Genomic DNA, 17,785 nt, shown 5'->3' with positions numbered 1-17,785 from the left:
ATCTTGCTTAAGCTAACAGTAAATCAATGGCAGGACTGGGACTAATTTTTGGGTCTTCTGGCTCCCCATTGAGTGCTCTTCCCACATCATTAGGGTGATTGATGGACAATGTTTCTATTCTCTGTGAACACAGAATTGTCATAATGCCTGATGGTTAATTAGCTAAGTGGCTCTGGATCTACTTATATTCTAAAGTTTAGCAAACAAAGTAGAACTATACAACACAATTGTCTAAAGGGGAATCAAATCCCAAAACTGAAATCTGAGCTGTTGGAGCTTGATCTCAGAAGATCTGGAGATCATTAAGGATTTTCAAGCCATCTGTCAAGAGTCTGAAGAATACTGCAATAAAAGAAACTTTATTGTAGTGAGAAGAGGGAGGGAAGTTTTAGTTCTTAAGTCTCATTTGTAAGATAGCTGATTGTTAGGGAGTACTAAACATAGGAAAGCTAACTGAATCCAATGGGGAAGTAAATGACCAAGAGTTAGAAGGGACTTCAGATGTCATCCTATTATGGTGGAATAAGGCTGAATTTGAAGTCAGAGTTCTGGCTCTTACACACTCTGTTTAAATCATTGCATCTGAGTTTCCATTTCCTTATCTGTATAATGAGCAAAATAATGTTGGCATAATTTACCTAGAGAACTATTAAGAGTCCCTGAATGAGTTATTGTAAACCATAAAGTGTCATAGACACATGAGTTATTTAGTACAGTTGATGCTGGAAGCACACATTTCTTTCATATCTTTTCTAATGCAAAGAGCCATGTAAATGTAAGCTATTATTGTTCTCATCATCTCTTTTTCCTGAAACAATCTTGTGAATAAGGTATTGTTATCTATATTTTATAAAGAGAAACTTTAAAAAGTGTAATGAACTCCAATCATAGTTTTCAAAGCTAGAAGAGAAAGGGCCAAGTGTAGATCTCTGGACTTTGATTCCTAGTCAGATGATCTTTAAGTTAGAAGAGTAAAGCAAACGTGTATGCTTTAAATAGGAAAGTAATGATAACAAAAGCTAGACTGTTACTTAGCTATTCTCCATCTAGGAGGGCTCTTTGATTGCCAGTGCAAGTAGTTTGCCTAAAGAAGCTGAAGGCTCTCTTGAAAATTCATGATCTTATCAATTTAATCTCTAATTCTTCTTCATCAAGACTTCCCTCTTTTAGAAAAGTAAGGATCAATGATCAATTCTTTGCTCTCTGCTGAATATGACCCCATCTAAATTTCTGAAAATACACAGGACCTTTCAGGTGGAACTTCCATTCTTGCTCCCCAGAAAAGAAAAAAAAAAGAAATTAATCTGAGTGAGTTTTGCTCTCTATAAATGAATGACTAGTTCTGGCCTGAAACAGGACATACAGGATTTGTCTGAAGTGATGAAGAAATGAATGAACTTTCCTCATCCCCCACAGACCAGGTAGGTGTCTGCTGGGACACTGGAAAGACAAAGGATACCTTGATATGTTGTCATAAGCATCAGAAATGTGTAGTTTTAAAGGGAGGAGAAAAAGAAAAAAAAAAAGGAGAAGGAAAAGTGTTTCACAAAGGCCTAGGAAGGAGCATGATAAAAATTTTTTTCCATTAAACTAAAAAAAGATAACTGGATCAAATAGAAACAAGTTTGCTTACTTTCCCAAATCACATGAGAGACAAAATACAGCTTCATCAATTAGTCTTCTGTAAATAATGTGGAGAAAAATACCATTTGCTTCTTCATAATTGCTTGACAAATATAATTAGAGAAATCTCTTTTAAAAGCCAGAATGAATTATTCAGTTCGAAAACTCTTTTGGTGAAGAAATCCCTTTTAATGTATTCACACTGTAGAAAGACTTGAAGGGCACTGATCAAAATGCCGTGATTCACTCCTAGTTTTATCAAATTGTTTTAAATTTCATCAGAATCCCAGGACTTCACCATCTCTACCAAGTTTGTATGTACCTCAATTTAAAGTGCAAAAGCAGAGGGGGTGTGTGTGTGTGTGTGTGTGTGTGTGTGTCGTATATGTGTACACACTATGCTTTCATCCACATTTAGTCTCCATAGTTCTCTCTTGATGCAAATAGCACTTTCCATCACAAGTCTACTGAAATTGTCTTGAATCATTTCAGCTGATTATCACATAATCTTCTTTTTACTGTGTACATTGATCTCTTGGCTATTCACTTCACTCAGCATCAGTTCATGTAAGTCCCTCTAGGTCTCTCTGAAATCATCCTGCTGATCATTTCTTACAGAACAATAATATTCCATTACATTCATGTACCATAACTTATTCAGCTATTCCTCAACTAAGGGGCATCCACTTAAATTTCATTTCCTTTATGCTTTATATTTTAAGGTACTAAAATCCCACTTCAATTTCTTATCATGGCATGAAAATGACCCTTGGTTCTCAAAGTCTATTCTGGTAGAATACAAAGCTCTGGTAGCTTCTACCAAAGTAGGAAAGTTCTGAATTTGGTTCTGAAGAGAGACTGTATCTACTGTCCAAGTACTAGCACAGCTAAGTACAGAGATGTTCATCACTAGCATGCTCATCCTTTAATGATGCATTCTTTGGCTTGGTGGCTCTTACAAGAGTAAAAATGCAAAATGGCCCTTGGTTTTGTGTGCTACCATTTTTACTCAGTTTCAAAGTGAAGGTGGGGGAAGAGTGGAAAAGAAGACTTAAAGCAATTTTAATCTACCTATGTACATTTGTATCATGCATCCCCCTTTAATAATTTGGCAAAGCTTATGAATCTCTTCTCAGAATGTTTTTAATACATAAAATAAAAAAAAAAGGCTTCCAAAGGAAACCAAAGAAAGTTTTTTAAAAAGTGACTAAACAAGTTCACTGACCCTAGATTAATAACTCCTATTCTAAACTAAGTCAATACATATTTTGATACTTTGTAGTTTTAAATCGAAGGTGACTCAAAGCAAGATGGTAAAAGATGTTTTGGAAAGTATGGTACAGGAAAAAGAAAAGAGGGCAAAGGCTTACAGAATATCTAGAAGTGTCATGCCACCATATTATAAATATTTATTTTATGAAGACCATTAGAAGGCCTTGTGAATACCCAAGAATACCAGAGAAAAATGAAACTGACTCTTTTAACATTTAGAAAGGCTGTTTGCCAATGTGGGAGTTCTTTCAGATTTGACTATCTGCATACAATTAGAGCAATAAATTGTTAGAGCAAAGGTTAAAATTAACAAGTTGAAAGAAAGGATAAAGATGAGAGGATAATGCACGCAATTATGATAGCTCCAAAATGGGTTACTGAAATAAACTGTTGATACTGAAAAACAAATGGGAAATGCAAAAATGGGACTGCCATATCATAGAGAAAATATACAAAACAATCATCACAACTGTGGGATCTGTATTCCTCATGAATCAGTCTCAAAACATTCCATATATTTTTGCTTCTTGATTCTGCCATCCTTCCTTCCATTTTCCTCTCTTCCTGTGAATATTTTTCAAGTATTTACAAAGAGTATAGCACTGTGTCTGATTCTGGAGGAAATAAAAAACCCCTTGGAAATTATCTTTGTCTTCAAGAAGATTATAATCAGGTAAGGAAGATGCCATGCACACATGTATAATACAAATTTGACTTGGTTATGTGCACATGTTTTTAACAAATCAGAACAGGAAGAAATGGATTTTAGCTGAGAGTGAGGACAGCAGGTAAAACTTCCCAGAGGAGGTAGAATTCAAGCTAGGTCTTGAAGGATGGTTAGTATATTATGGTTTTGTCTGGAGTTGTCGATGGGGGAGAAGTGAATGAGAGAGAAAGGAAGGCATTCCAGGAATAAGGGATATAGGATGGGAAGTTCCAAATGTTCAGAGTATGGAGAGTGATCCAGTTTAATGGAGGGGAAGAATACTTGAAAAAGGGTGACAAGAAATAAAACTAGATTGTGTTTAGCACAGTGCCTTGCACAGAATAAATGCATGACAAATTGAACTGAATTAAAAGGTAGTTTGGGACCAGAAATAAGGAATCTTGTCTGGTCACTGGGGCTGTCTGACCCTTGGGAGTCTGGCATCTTTTATACATGCTAGAAGGTAGGCTCAGACATGTACCCAGTTGGCTACTTCATTGCAGTGCTGGTTGATTCTAAGGAAAAAAGGACTTTGAGAGACAGTTGCTCACCTTAAAGGAGATTTCATACTGTTCTCCACCCCAGATCTCCAGGCCAGGATCGTACCCTCCCAATTCCCAGAACCACTTTCGATCCACAGCAAATAGTCCTCCAGCCATTACAGGAGACCTGTCAGGAGGAAATGGGTCTCAACATGACATATAACTGAAATGCACAGACAGTCCCGTAAAAGTCACCAACCCAAAGCCTTAAAGCTATTTTGTTCTAAACCACCCCCTTGAAAAATAAATTCTCAAAACAAAATGTCATTGTTCAGTCATGTTTGTCTCTTCATGTCCCTCTTTGGGGTTTTCTTGACAAAGGCACTGGAGTGGTTTGCCATTTCCTTCTCTAGCTCCTTTTACAGATGAGGAAACTAAGGCAAACAGGGTTAAGTAACATGCCCAGCGTCACATAATGAAGTGTCTGAGGCCATATTTGAACTCAAGAGGAGTCTTCTTGACTCCAGGCCTGATGCTTTATAAACTGTGCCACCTCGATGCCTTAGCCAAAATGGTCCAGTGGCAATTACCTTCTATTCTTACCCATGGAGTCTCTGTGTCCCCTTTAAATGTCTTTTAAAAACCCAATCAACTATTGAGACTTCACACAGCAACACTAATATTTACATCCAAAAAAAGGGTCCATGACAGAGAGGATTCTTCCAAAAGATAAAGCATCCTGAAGGGAGCACCACACCCAGAGTTAGACCTGGTTCTAATTTTAGTCTCATCTTTAACTTATTTTCTGACTTTAGCCAAGTCATAACTTTCTTGGGCTTAATTTGTCTCTTCTCTAAAAACAGGAACATCCTATTTTATGTGTTATCCCTTCTTTATAGGGATATTTATCTAATTCCCCAAAAGCGAAGTCAGGAGAAAAGAACACTTCTGTCAGTAATTAAATGTTAGTACGGTGTGAAATTCAGCAAATTATTTTCCCTCTTGGGCTTTCATTTTTTTCTCTTTAAAATGAGAGTTTAAGGGGCAGCTAGATGGCGCAATGGATACAGCACCAGCCTTGAATTCAGGAGGACCTGAGTTCAAATTTGGTCTCTGACACTTAACACTTCCTAGTTGTATGAACCTGGGCAAGTCACTTAATCCCAGCCTCAGGGGGAAAAAAAAATGAGGGTTTAGTCTAGAAACCTTTACTGTTTCCTATGATCTTACAATTCAATGAACTCAAACCTACAAAATCAGGAAGGACCTCAGAGTTCCATCTACTTTACCTTGTACTACTTGACCAGAAATCCTTTCTATACATCATTCACAGCAAATTCCCAACCTTGTAATACCAACACTGAAATCCTATTGTTTGCTGGATCATCCCATTCTACTTTCAGACAGCTTTCATGATAAGGCCTTTTTTTCCTTTATATCAAGCATAAATCTCTTCCTTTTCTACTTTTACCCACTACCTCCTATCTCCATTTCAGTCCTTCAGATGCTTGAAAATAGATCTCCCATCCCATTTAATACATCTTCTTTTCTCCAGGCCATGGCATGGTTTCCCAATTCTTTGAGTTGCCTCATTGTGAATGTGTACCTTTTCTAAGATGTTGAATCAGAAGTAGACACAAAACTCTAAGCTACCTTCCAGCTCTGATAGTCTTTCAACTTGTGAGTACTTTCAATTAACTGAAGTTTAATTTCATATATTCTGATGTTTATGTTGAAAGAGATTTATGTAAGATATATTTTTATTTGCTATGCAGGTATATATCAGGCAACCAGGTGGCACTGTGTATAGGGTACCAGGTCGGGAGTCAAGAAGAAATGAATTCAAATGTGACCTCTGGCACTTACTACCTGTGTGACTCTGAGTGGGTCACTTTTAATCTCTGTCTCAGTTCCCTCATCTGTAAAGTGGGGTTATTGTGAGGATCAAATGAGACCAGTGGCAAAGCGCTTAGCACAGTGTTTGGGACATAGTAACCAATATATAAATGTTAGCTATTATGATAATGATGATGATTGGGTATTATTATTATCCATATATACACATAGATAGGTATCTACTGTTGATCTTTATCTAGAGATAAAGATATCTATATAATTGCTTTTTGAGATTATTATACATGCTACTCAATCTCATATGCTATTTGAAGCACCAGCTGCAGTGTTACATAGCCTTAATTAAGGACCAGAATTATGAGAGGTATAATAGAAAGAAGTCTCTTTGAGTTAGAAGACTAAGTCAGTCACTTTCTCTCTCCGAAACCAGTTTACTCTTTGGTGAAATTGATGCTTGGATTATTTATCTCATGGATTATTGGGGAAAAGTGCTTTGTAAAATATAAAGTAGTGCAGAAAGGAGTATTGTTACTATCATTATGAGCCACAGCCTCTGTAAGATCCCTAATCACCAATGATTGGCATGCATATGCTAATTCTGCTAATTAAGATCAGAAAAAAGTCTCAGATGTTTTACAAAGATTCCAACAACTACGGTTAAAATTAACTTTCAATTCCCATAAAATTCAAGTCACCAGAACAATATATGTTGTAAGTATTCTAAGGCAACTGAGTAAATTATGTAAATTATGATGTAGACTAGTGATGTCAAGACTCAAATAGAAACAGAGGCCACTATTCCACATGTATAGATCCTTATGAGCCATATGCTGACTTAGTTTTAAAATGTAATGTTATAAATGTTTTATTGTATTTTTATTTATTATATTAAATATTTTCCAAATACATTTTAATTTGGTTTAGGATACACTCCACAGTGTTTGACACCTCTGATATAGACTATGGGAGAACCAAATAGGTAAAGTACTGAAATCTCTAAAAATGGCATTCTACCTATTTAGAATGAAGGAAAATGGGAAGCAGAAATTTCTAAGATGATGGATTAAAGGAATTAAAGATATTTTGTGTGAAGAAGAGACATAGGTCTCTGTCTTCAAGTATTTGAAAACCTATCATATGAAGAGGAGTCAGAACTGTTTTTCTTAATCCTAAAAGGCAGAAGTAGAACTAATAAAGGAAAGTTACCAGGAGGTAAATTTCAGCAAGTGTAAGAAAGAACTTCCTGACTTGGAAGATATGAGCAATTTGTCCCAGAATTGATCAAACAGAACTTGACCTGTAGCCATTCTATTAAGGATATTTGAGAAGGGGAGGGAATAGGATGAGATGACTTCTGGGGTCCCTTTTATGAATGATGAGAGCAGTCAGGCTACAAAAAGAGGAGACATCACTCACCAGACTGGGGAGGGGTGTCTCCCTTTTATTTCTGAAAAGTAGTTACTTTTCATTTCCCTAGTATGTTGGACATTGGGAAAGAGCTGTATTGTTGACAGTAAAAGTCCTGAAAAAGGCAGAGAAGGAGACACTGCTATCATAAATACTGAGAGGCCCAACAAAATGATGATATCATAGATTAGAGATCTGCTGAGCCAACTGCCAACTTTAAACTCAATTAGCAGATCCCAAACATCTGCTTGTAAACTAACTATATTAGGCCTTGGTTGAAGAAGATACTGTGTTAACTGATTTGAGACACAGAATGGTACTGGACTTGGAGTCAGGAAGACTGAGTTTAAATCCCTCCTCAAGACACTTAACTTGATTTTTGATCCTGAACAAAAATCATTTAACCTCTCTGGGCCTCAGTTTCCTCATTTGAAAGATTAAGAGTTTGAGCTTGATAATGTCTCATATCCCAACTCTAAATTTATGATATTATAATTTTTTGATTTGCTGGCAGAGTGGCAAGAACTTTGATCAGACTCAAATAAATAGACTGTTTCACACACTTACTCAAATGGATCACTGGGATCCGGTTTCTGCAATTCCAGAGGGATGGGAATCCTCTTGTAATACATCTCCCAGTCAAATGCTCCCCGCATAGCATCTCCTGCCTGTGTCTTATACCCAAAGTGATCATTATCAATCACGTCAATCATTGGGCACACGATGGTCTTTCGGTTCGAAGCGATGCGGTCTGAAGAGGCCAAGAAACATTTATTAAGTAACAAATGCAGATCCCTTTTATCATGGAGATTTATACTACCTATAGGTATCTTAAAAATAATTTCCCTATGCTGTTCAACTAACACCTGAATTTGTCTATGTTTTAATTTTGTTAACTAGGTTGGCTGGCATAATACCAGAGAGGCTTCAAGTAGTTGTAATAACTATATGTGGCAGTCATTAACCCTCTCTGAGCCTCAGTTTACTAATTTATAAAACAGAGATAATAATAATAATGGTGATAATGAAGAAACACTAACTCATAGTGCTATTTTAAGGAAGGTGTTTTGTAAACTATATTAATGGGACCTCTAGTACAAATTACCTATCTGAAGAAATATCTATAAAACTGTTTTGACCTATCCAAGTGATGTATCAAAGAGTATCACAAGCAAATATATCTAGGAAGCTTACATTAAATTATCAAGTACATAGAATTATCATGAGGGATAAGACCCTTGCTTCAAAAATTATGTCTTTCCTTCTGATGTGTTCAGGCTAGTATAAGCTGAGCCTCTTATTGGAAAGGGGGAGAAATAGTGCAAAGAATACTAGAACTGTTGAAAAACCTGGATTTGAGTTCTAGCTCTCTAACTATCTACATGGCCTTCGGCAAATCAGTGAGCTGTTGTTCAGTTTTCTCCTTTTTAAAAATACTTGCATTACTCATTTCACAGGGTTGTTGTGGGGACCAAACAAGCCAATTTATGTAAAAGGGCTTTATAAGCCATAAAGTACTAGGGAAATGTAAGAGATCACTATATATTTTTCTAATAGTGTTTTTCTATTGGATGATTGACTCTTCAGGCCTGGAAATTATCTTCTACTATTGATCTCAAAAGATGACAGTCTAAATTAAGCAGAAAGACATTATGGGTTTATGGATGAAAGCTATGGACCCACCCATCACTTCTTATATTAGTGTGGAGACAAACATGTCTACACCCATGACACATATCTATGAAAATAATTTTTCCATGTATGTTTGCTGATCATAAAAATTACCCTCATATATTTCCATAGAAACACAGTTAAGGACAATGTAGACTAGAAGCTCACCTTTGTATCACACCATTAAATTATTTCTAAACGTCACTGAATGACCACAATGCCTTGCTCCTCCAAAACAATATAAATTATGCAATTTAATGTTGTATAATTTTTGTAACGAGAGGCAAAATGCATATGCTCTCTGGGTTTAATTAAATGAACAAAGTTTACTATAAATAGTTCACCCAATATACTGAAACATTGGACTTTGGGGACTAGAAACTCACAAGCAGTTGACAAGATACTCTTTTGCATTGTATTAGAAAGCAAATCCACATTCCCCATTATACTTTATTGGTTCTTTTTCCTACCCAAGCAACCATCATCTCTACACTATCCCATTGATATATATTTTTAAAAACCTGATACATTTCTAACTATTATTTAGCTCATAGTTCATAAAAATCCTCACCATCCTCTCTCCTCCCCCAAACAGATATTGAACTCTATCTCCTATATCTTGAACTTATGATTTCTGAACCCAAGATTGGAACTTTTTGTTTATCCCTGTGAAATGTCCTCTGAATCATTATTTCACTTTTTTGATCTTTCTAGACCTCCATTTTGTCTTCCAATATATAATAATACTTCTTAATTCCCTGTTACTGACAAATTTGTTAAAGAAGTCTAATCTCCAAATCAGTGATACACAGGCTTTGCTCTCCTTTGATCTCCTTAAATGACACTGATTCACTTCTATGATTATTCAGCCAATTATGAACTTCCTAACTATAAAAATAAGTTGCTTAAATACAGGAATACTGTTTATGGTAACTCCATGAACTATCATTAAAGTACAATTAATAACAAAACCCTGTTCAAGAGGGAAATGCTGTTAATTCAATATTACTCATTCTAAGTATTTCCTACTCAAAGAATTGAATCTTCCCTTCTCTTCCACCTTTCATCCTTCTTTCTTTTCTTTTTATGTATTCCCTTCTTTCCCTTTAATTTCAGATCTATTAATCTGCAATTCCCAACAAGATGGTAAATTGTTTATATATTCATCATGGTGCCCAACACCAGTCTGGGAATACAATGTATGGTCAATAAATGTTTTTGCTGATTCAGTCCATGCAGAAAGACAAACTAAGAAGGCAGTCCGATATTGAGAGCCTATCTTCACTCTCTAGCAATCAACTACCCAGGACATTGCTGTGCCTCTTTACCTAGTAAAGGTGGTAGCCAATTGACATTAGCTTCACAGTGTGAGTCCAAAAATGTAATGACATCTCCAATGGCTACTGAAGCCCCCAGCATCCGAGTCCTTATGAGTCCCTCCCTCTTCTTGGTTCTGAGGATTCTTACATTTGGAAATTGGGCCATGTAATCTTCCAAACGCTTCTTCAGATGTTCTGTGTACAGACAAAACAAAACAAAACAAAATGAGGTGGGAGCAACATTAAGAATGGTTTCTTATTCTAGAGCTCCTCTATATTCTCAGCTTCTTAAAATTATGGGTTGTTACCACTAATGGGGTCTCAAAATTAAATGTGTGAATAAACTGAAATTATGATTTATTATCAGTAAATGTTTGATTTGCATACCTATTTTATATGCCTACATACCTGGATCACAAGAAATTTCTTGGGTGAAAAGCAGTTGTGAATAGAAAAGGTTTAAGAAGTCCTGCTTCACATATCATCTCCCTTTGTAAATGATCCCCAGCTTCAATCTCTAAAGCCATAGGGCAAGGAAAGCAGCAGTAGTACATGATAGTGTCCTGGTATGTTGAATTAGCTATTGGGAGACTTGGGTTCTAATTCTGGATTTGCCATTTTCCTACCCACTCCAACTCTCAAATTCTTCCTCTTTACAATGAAAGGATTGGATTCTAAAGTCCCCTTAATTCTAATCATTTATGTCCAGAATCTGTTCTGTCCTTGAAACTATGCACTGTGTAGTGATTTCTGGGTTTAACATTACATGTTTTAAGTTTCCTTCCAGATCTAAAATTCTTTAATTTGGTCATTTGTACAAACGATTACCACCAGTTCTTGACTCTGGAGGCAGTACTGCCTGATTTTTTTAGTTTTCCTCTAAAGTCTGAGCTCAGTAATGACTGACTTCCATTGATTCACAGACTCCAGTCCTGAGCCTTTTTCACTCTTTAAGAAATAGTATTTTTTTAAATTCCTATTTTCCAGAGAAGAATTTTATTGATACTTTTTTAAAAATGTCCTCTTTACTTCTTAATATGGTTCACTTTTCCAGTTCAGTGAGTCACCCACTAGTACAAAGAATAAAAAACAGGAGAGGAAAAAAGCAGTTCAGCCAAAATCCTGACCACATCTTATTGGATATGCAATGTCCACTTCCTTATCCCACATTTCTATAAAGAATGGAAGGAGGCTCTTTTATAGGGTTATGGTCCCTAATGTTCTTTATTAAAAAACGATATTGCCATTCTTCTAGCTGCTTTGATTTAAAAGCCTCTCCAAATTTAGCAATTCAAAGAACATTTTGTTGTTGTTGTTGTTGTCCACTATGTTCAAAGTGCTGTGTTTGGCAAGAAATGAAATAGAAAGATAAATAAGATATGGTCTGACTTTTAGAGGATGCACAGTCTAGTAGAAGAGAAAAGATGAACACAAACAGCTATAATAAAAAACAGATCAGAAGTGCACAGTGCTTTGTGAGACCTGAGGAAGGAGAGGTCACTTTTTGAGATCACTGAAAGCCTCATGGAGAAGGTGGCATTACAGCTGGGCCTTGAAGGATTTCAATAGAACCTTCTGTAAGACCCAATCACTTGAGTATTTTTTCCCTCCATAGCCTGTGCAGCTGGAGCAATTACCATATACACAGAGTAGTTAATGGGTTCAGTAAAATTGGAACTCCTCACTGTTTGCTCACAAAGATTAATACAGCTTTCCTTAGCCTGTGGCAGCTTCTGTCAGAACCACAAATCAATTCCCCCCTAATTCAGCTACTAAATCTTTCCAAAGGGGTTTTTCTATGAGATCAGACAAGATATTAAGAGTCAAGATGACATTACAGACACACTGCTTTATGGTAAGGAACTCTATCAAAATCAAGGATAAAAGAAAAAAACAAAAATCTATAGCTATTATCTTTGACTGTGGCTCATTTACTAGCAGGTGACCATTTCAGGTCACTAAAATGACAGTGAAATTTTCTTTTTTTGAGGATGCACACTTCCAAAATGACCCTTCATTTTTCATGTCTTGAAGACCACTTAAAAGTAGAGAGGTAACACTAATTTCCCTTGACACAGATGGCAGCTGTTAACTTGAGACCTACTAATTAATCCCTGCTAACAGGTCATGGAAGTCTGAATAATTATTTGAGAAGCAATTAGGCTTCTCTCTTTCAGATTTTATTAGAAGGCTCATTTCCATAAAATCAAAGATGTGATAATTTAATAGAATCAACTCCTCTGATAAAGATGTTTTTTAGTAAGTCATAGAATGGAAGAGAAGGGATTTGCGATCATAAAATAGAACTTCAGAGTTGGATAGGAATGTAGAACAGAGTATGTTTATAGGCAGAAGGATCCTTTAAGATTATCAATTTCAACCTATTCATTGTACAATGACATATAAGCTAGTGTGACGCATAAAGAAAACTAAATCTTAATTGTGTAATAATGGCAAAGTTATAAATTTATCTTTAAATATGATTTCATTGCCAAACAGAAATAGCAATACCTGATTTAGGAGTTACTAAAGATATTGTATATAAAATAATCTCTAATCATGAGCCCCTATTACTATTATTTACTGTGCTTTGAGCATTCCTAGTTTTTGGCATAAGTAATAAAGGAAAAATGTAATAGTTTATTAAATGTAATAGTGATTTAATGGGTTTTGGTGGGGAGGGATAGAGTTGAGAAGATGAAAGAGATATTTCTCATTTAAAAAGTTTTTTGAAAATCTTTTTTAGTCTCATTCAATTGTCCATCTTCCTGCATCCATCTTACTGTTGTAGTCAAATAGTCAATAAGCATTTATTAAGTGCCTGACTATGTGCTAGGCACTGTGCTGGGGATATAAAAAGAGGCAAAAGACAGCCCCTGCCTTCAAGGAGCATGTCATAATCCAATGGAGGAGACAGCAAAGAGTTTTGTACAAAAGCTACATACAGGATAAGAAGGAATTAATCAAAAGAGGGAAGGCATCAGAATTAAGAAGGATCTTTTTGTAGATGGGATTGTAGTTGAGACTTGAAGTCAAGGAGGTCAGTAGGCAGAGATAAGAAAAGAGAGCATTTTAGAAATGGGGAATGTACAGGGAAAATGCCCAGGACAAGGGATGGGTGTCTTGTTTTGTAGACTGAAGATTACATAGCATGGAGAAAGATGGAAGAAAACTAGAAAGGCAGGAAATATTAAGTCATGAAGGGCTTTGAGTGACAAACACAAGATTATGTATTTGTACTCTCTAAACCATCAAACTTTTTGAGGCCATGCTTTAGGGGACTAAGTCCATTCAATTTTGGAAATTTCCCCCATGGATTAGTGAGTGAGCACAAACTCAAATGGTACACTATAATTAACAGGTCTCAGACTATGTATCATATTCCACCTGGACTGGCCATTTTCTCACCACTTGCCTTTTATAAATGGCACCTCTTTCCTCTCTTTCCATTTCTTGCTCTGGAGACTGTAATTAAATCAATGCTAATACTACTGTTGTAAAGCATGTGTCAATTAGCTCCCCTATGGCTCCTCTTACCCTCCCTGAGATTTTCCCTCTATGGGAGGAACTGCTTTGTTTATTATTTGTATTCAGAATAATTCTTGACAAAATATAAATGCTTAATAACTATTTCCATTCATTTTGCGGCCTCCTTTATGTGTAGCAATTGGGAAAAGTCAATCCTCTTGTGACAGATTCTATTGCCACAGCTTCAACCAAACAATGCTATGTGACTTGTTGATGACTGATTTCTCAAAAGAAATAAATGAAGGAGAATTAAGAAAACAAGAATAACTTCATTTTATACACATGAAGGTGTGGGACAGATCTCTTTCACATTTACATCTATGTATAAAGGGGTCAGGGATATAGCTGAGCAGGTAGTAGGGACAAAGACCTTGGCTCCTGAGCTTTATTTGCCCTTTTAACTATTTTCCCTGCCTATTCCTCAACATGGGCAAACAGGAAAGACTAAGATTTCAAAAATTGGAGGACCTTAACTATCTCTTTGTAATTATTAAGCAAATAACTGCTGCCATATGGCATACTCTTCAAAAAATGAAAATTTAGGGAGTAAATTAGTCATTGTAGGCTAGGGTAAGGTCTCTGTCCCAGGGAACCTATCCCTGTGACAGAAGAGAAATAGAAAGAAAAGACCAAGACTAAGGTGATTAGTGAACTGGAACAATCCTGCTCTTTTTTCCCTAAAGAACTTGGCAGAGGGGCTGATTGCCTGTCCAGAAGATAGAAGATCTTAAGAAACCAGACACTGAGCTAATAAAACTGGTGAAGACTTCTGTTTTCTAAAGGACCAAGGCAGCGTCCTAGGCAAGGAGGCAATGGAGACTAGCACAGTAAGCAACTCCATAAGTTGAGGAGATCAGTGTCAAAGGTAGCCACTATAGGTGTTCCCCCTTTAAACACATTCTCTGAACACATATGTTTTATGACATATATGTATACATGAGAATTTTAGTCACATGAGTTTCTTACATAAGTATCTTTCCTTTTGTTTCTTTTGTGTAATGAATCTAATAATCAATGCAGTGTTTATTTGTGGGAGAATTTGTACCAGATCTATGGGAGAAATGTTTTGTTTTTATTTTAATTTTTTCCATTAAATTTTACTTTGGAATTCTGAACTCAATAAACAACAAATAAAACCAGCATTTCCATTAATATTGAGGAATAGAAAAGAATTGTACATGAAATTACAAATCTTGATTTATGTAGAACTTGCTTTTCTTTTTAAGTATAAAATAAACCCAACACATGTTGTCAAACCTGCCCTACTTGTTTGTGATTCCTTTTGGCCTTCCTTTTTGTTTTCTTCTCACTTTTTTGGGGGAAGAAAGAGGCCCTATTACTAATCCTGCCCCCCCTTCCCATTTGTAATTTCCAAATTGAAAAAGAAAATCCTTGTAACAAATATGCATTTTCAAGCAATATAAATTTTGATGCCTATCAAATTCAAAAATGCACATCTCATTTTTACTTCTATCAGGAGGTGAGTAATGTTCTTCATGACAGCTCATCTGGAATTGTAATGGGTCACTGACCAGAATTCTTAAGTTTTTCAAAGGTGTTGTCTTTACAATGTTTTTATTGTATAAATTGTTCTTTTGGCTCTTTACCCTTAATTGTGCTTTAGTCCATATAAATCTTGACAGGTTTTTCTGTAACCATTTTTTTCATCAATTCTTAGAGTGTAATAATTTTCCATTATAATCATTACAATTACATATTATAATGTGTTCAGCCATTCCCCTGTATGTAGGTATACTCTATCCCTCATTTCCAATTCTTGCTATCTCTAGGGACAATAAAGTTAAAAAAAAAATAACAAACCAAAACTAATTTCAGTAAAGTCTCAGGATCTAAAAATAAATCCATACAAATCATCAGCTTTTTGACAAAATCCAACAGGAAAAGATAAAAAGAAATTTGATTTAAAATAACTAGAGAATACATAAAATACTTGGAGAGTCTAACAAGCTACACAAAGGACCTATGTAACAGTTAACAAACATTCATTACAGAAAGAGACCTAAATAATTTAGTTGTTTATAGGTAGGCAAAGCCAATATAATTCAGTCCCATTCTAATTGATCTACCAAAGGATTATTTTATAGTTAGATGAACAATAATGAATTTCATCTAGAAGAACAAAAAGTTGAATACAGGGAAAAATGAAGAAAAATGGAGAAAAAAGGACCTAAACATAGCTAATCTCAAACTACATCAACATCTTAGTACAAGTTAAAACAATGTTCTCAGAATATTGTTCTTAAATACATAAAATAAAATACATAGAATTACAAAGGAAACTATTTATACTGAGATTGTTAATAAAATATTTTTAAAATAGTACACTAACACCCTGGTAGAGACATATACCAAGACATTCTCCAAATGTATAAATAATTTAGAGATTAAAAGTCATATCATAAACAAATTATCAGGGCAAGAAAGAAATTATCTCTTTAAATTATAATCAAACAAGAAATAGAGAAGATCATAAGATAAGACAATTTTCATTAAAAAATTAAGTATTTGCACAAACAAATAAATTCAAGGAAGCTAAAATTAAGAGGGAACAGTTAAATGTGGGAAAGTTTTGCAGCAAATGTTGATTAGAATATGGGAAAAGAGACACATTAAGGTACTATTATCATAGTTGTGAATTGGTGTATCTCTGTACCAATTCTGGAAAAGAATTTAGAATTATATAACAGACTGTGTATACATTTTTAGCCAATGACACTAAACATATGCCCCAAAAGAGATCAGAGAGGAAAAAAGACTAAAATGTACATAAATATCACACTTGATTCTTTTCTTCCTGTTACAATGTTAGTTCTTTGTCCTTATATACTCCCTTCTCTGTGGGTATTCTCATATGTATTTGTCTCTCTTGATACTTGTGTATATATTTCAAATTTTCTATTAAACTGTTGTACAAACCAGAAATGCTTGGAAGTCTTTTTCATTAAAGATTCATTTCTTCCCTTGTAAGATTATATGCAGCTTTTCTGGATAAATTATTCTTGATTTTTAGGCCTATATCTTTTGCCTTTTGAAATATTGCATTTCAAGCTCCCTTCTCTATAGTGATAACTGTTGAATCTGTGTACTTTTGACTGTGGCTCCTAGTACTTTAATTATTTCTTTCTGGCTGCTTGCAATATCACAATGTGGCTCAGTGGATAAAGCACAGAACCTGAAGCCAGGAGGACCTGAATTCAAATCTGGCCTCAAAGACTTATCAACTGTGTGGACAAATTACTTAACCCCTGTTTGCTTCAGTTTCCTTAACTATAAAATGGGGATAATGATACCTAATTAAGAGAGATGTAAGGATCAAATGAGATAATATTTGTAAAGCACTTAGACAATATCTGACATAGTAGTTTAACACCTTACAAAAATGTTTGCTGCCTTTCCTTCTTTCCTTTGATCTGAAAGTGGTGGCTTTTGGCCGTTACATTCCCTGGGAGTTGTTATTAAGAGATTTCTTTTTGGAGGTGACTAGTGAATTCTTTATATTTTCACACTGCCTTCTGTTTCTAATGAATCTGAGCAAGTTTCATTTGAGATTTTTTTTTTTTTTTTAAAGAAATGGATTCAGGTAAACCGATGATTTTTAGATTTCCCCTACCTCAAACTGTTTTCCACGTCAGTTTTTTTTTAGAAAAGGAAACATTACACTTATTTTTTTATTCTTCAAACACTTGACTTTGTTTGCAATATTTCTTGTCTCACTATCTTCTATTTAGTTATTCTCATTTTCAGAAAGTCTGCTAATTAGGTAAATTTTGTACCTCTTATCGAGTTGTTAATTCTTCTTTCAAGTCTTTCCTCTAAAGCTCTCACTTCATTTGTAATATTATTTTTAAATAGTCTTATTTCATTTCTTTTAAGAATTTTAGTTGATCGTGTGCCCAAATTGG

General features: G+C 35.2%; 1 protein-coding gene across 1 annotated transcript in view; it reads right to left on the bottom strand.

Moving 5' to 3' along the window:
• The window catches only part of GALNT10 (polypeptide N-acetylgalactosaminyltransferase 10), a 172,134-nt gene that overhangs the window by 21,906 nt on the left and 132,443 nt on the right, over positions 1 to 17,785 (bottom strand). Inside the window, exons 5-7 of the mRNA XM_074291870.1 lie at positions 10,344 to 10,529; positions 7,912 to 8,095; positions 4,153 to 4,270 (exon numbers count right to left, since the gene is read on the bottom strand). Of these exons, the coding sequence (XP_074147971.1) occupies positions 4,153 to 4,270; positions 7,912 to 8,095; positions 10,344 to 10,529 (488 nt within the window). The remainder of the gene's footprint in view (positions 1 to 4,152; positions 4,271 to 7,911; positions 8,096 to 10,343; positions 10,530 to 17,785) is intronic.

This window comes from Sminthopsis crassicaudata, chromosome 2, assembly GCF_048593235.1.
Source record: "Sminthopsis crassicaudata isolate SCR6 chromosome 2, ASM4859323v1, whole genome shotgun sequence".
Classification (NCBI taxonomy): domain Eukaryota; kingdom Metazoa; phylum Chordata; class Mammalia; order Dasyuromorphia; family Dasyuridae; genus Sminthopsis; species Sminthopsis crassicaudata.
The sequence above is the reverse complement of the archived record's forward strand: the minus strand, read 5'-3'. Positions and strand labels throughout refer to the sequence as shown.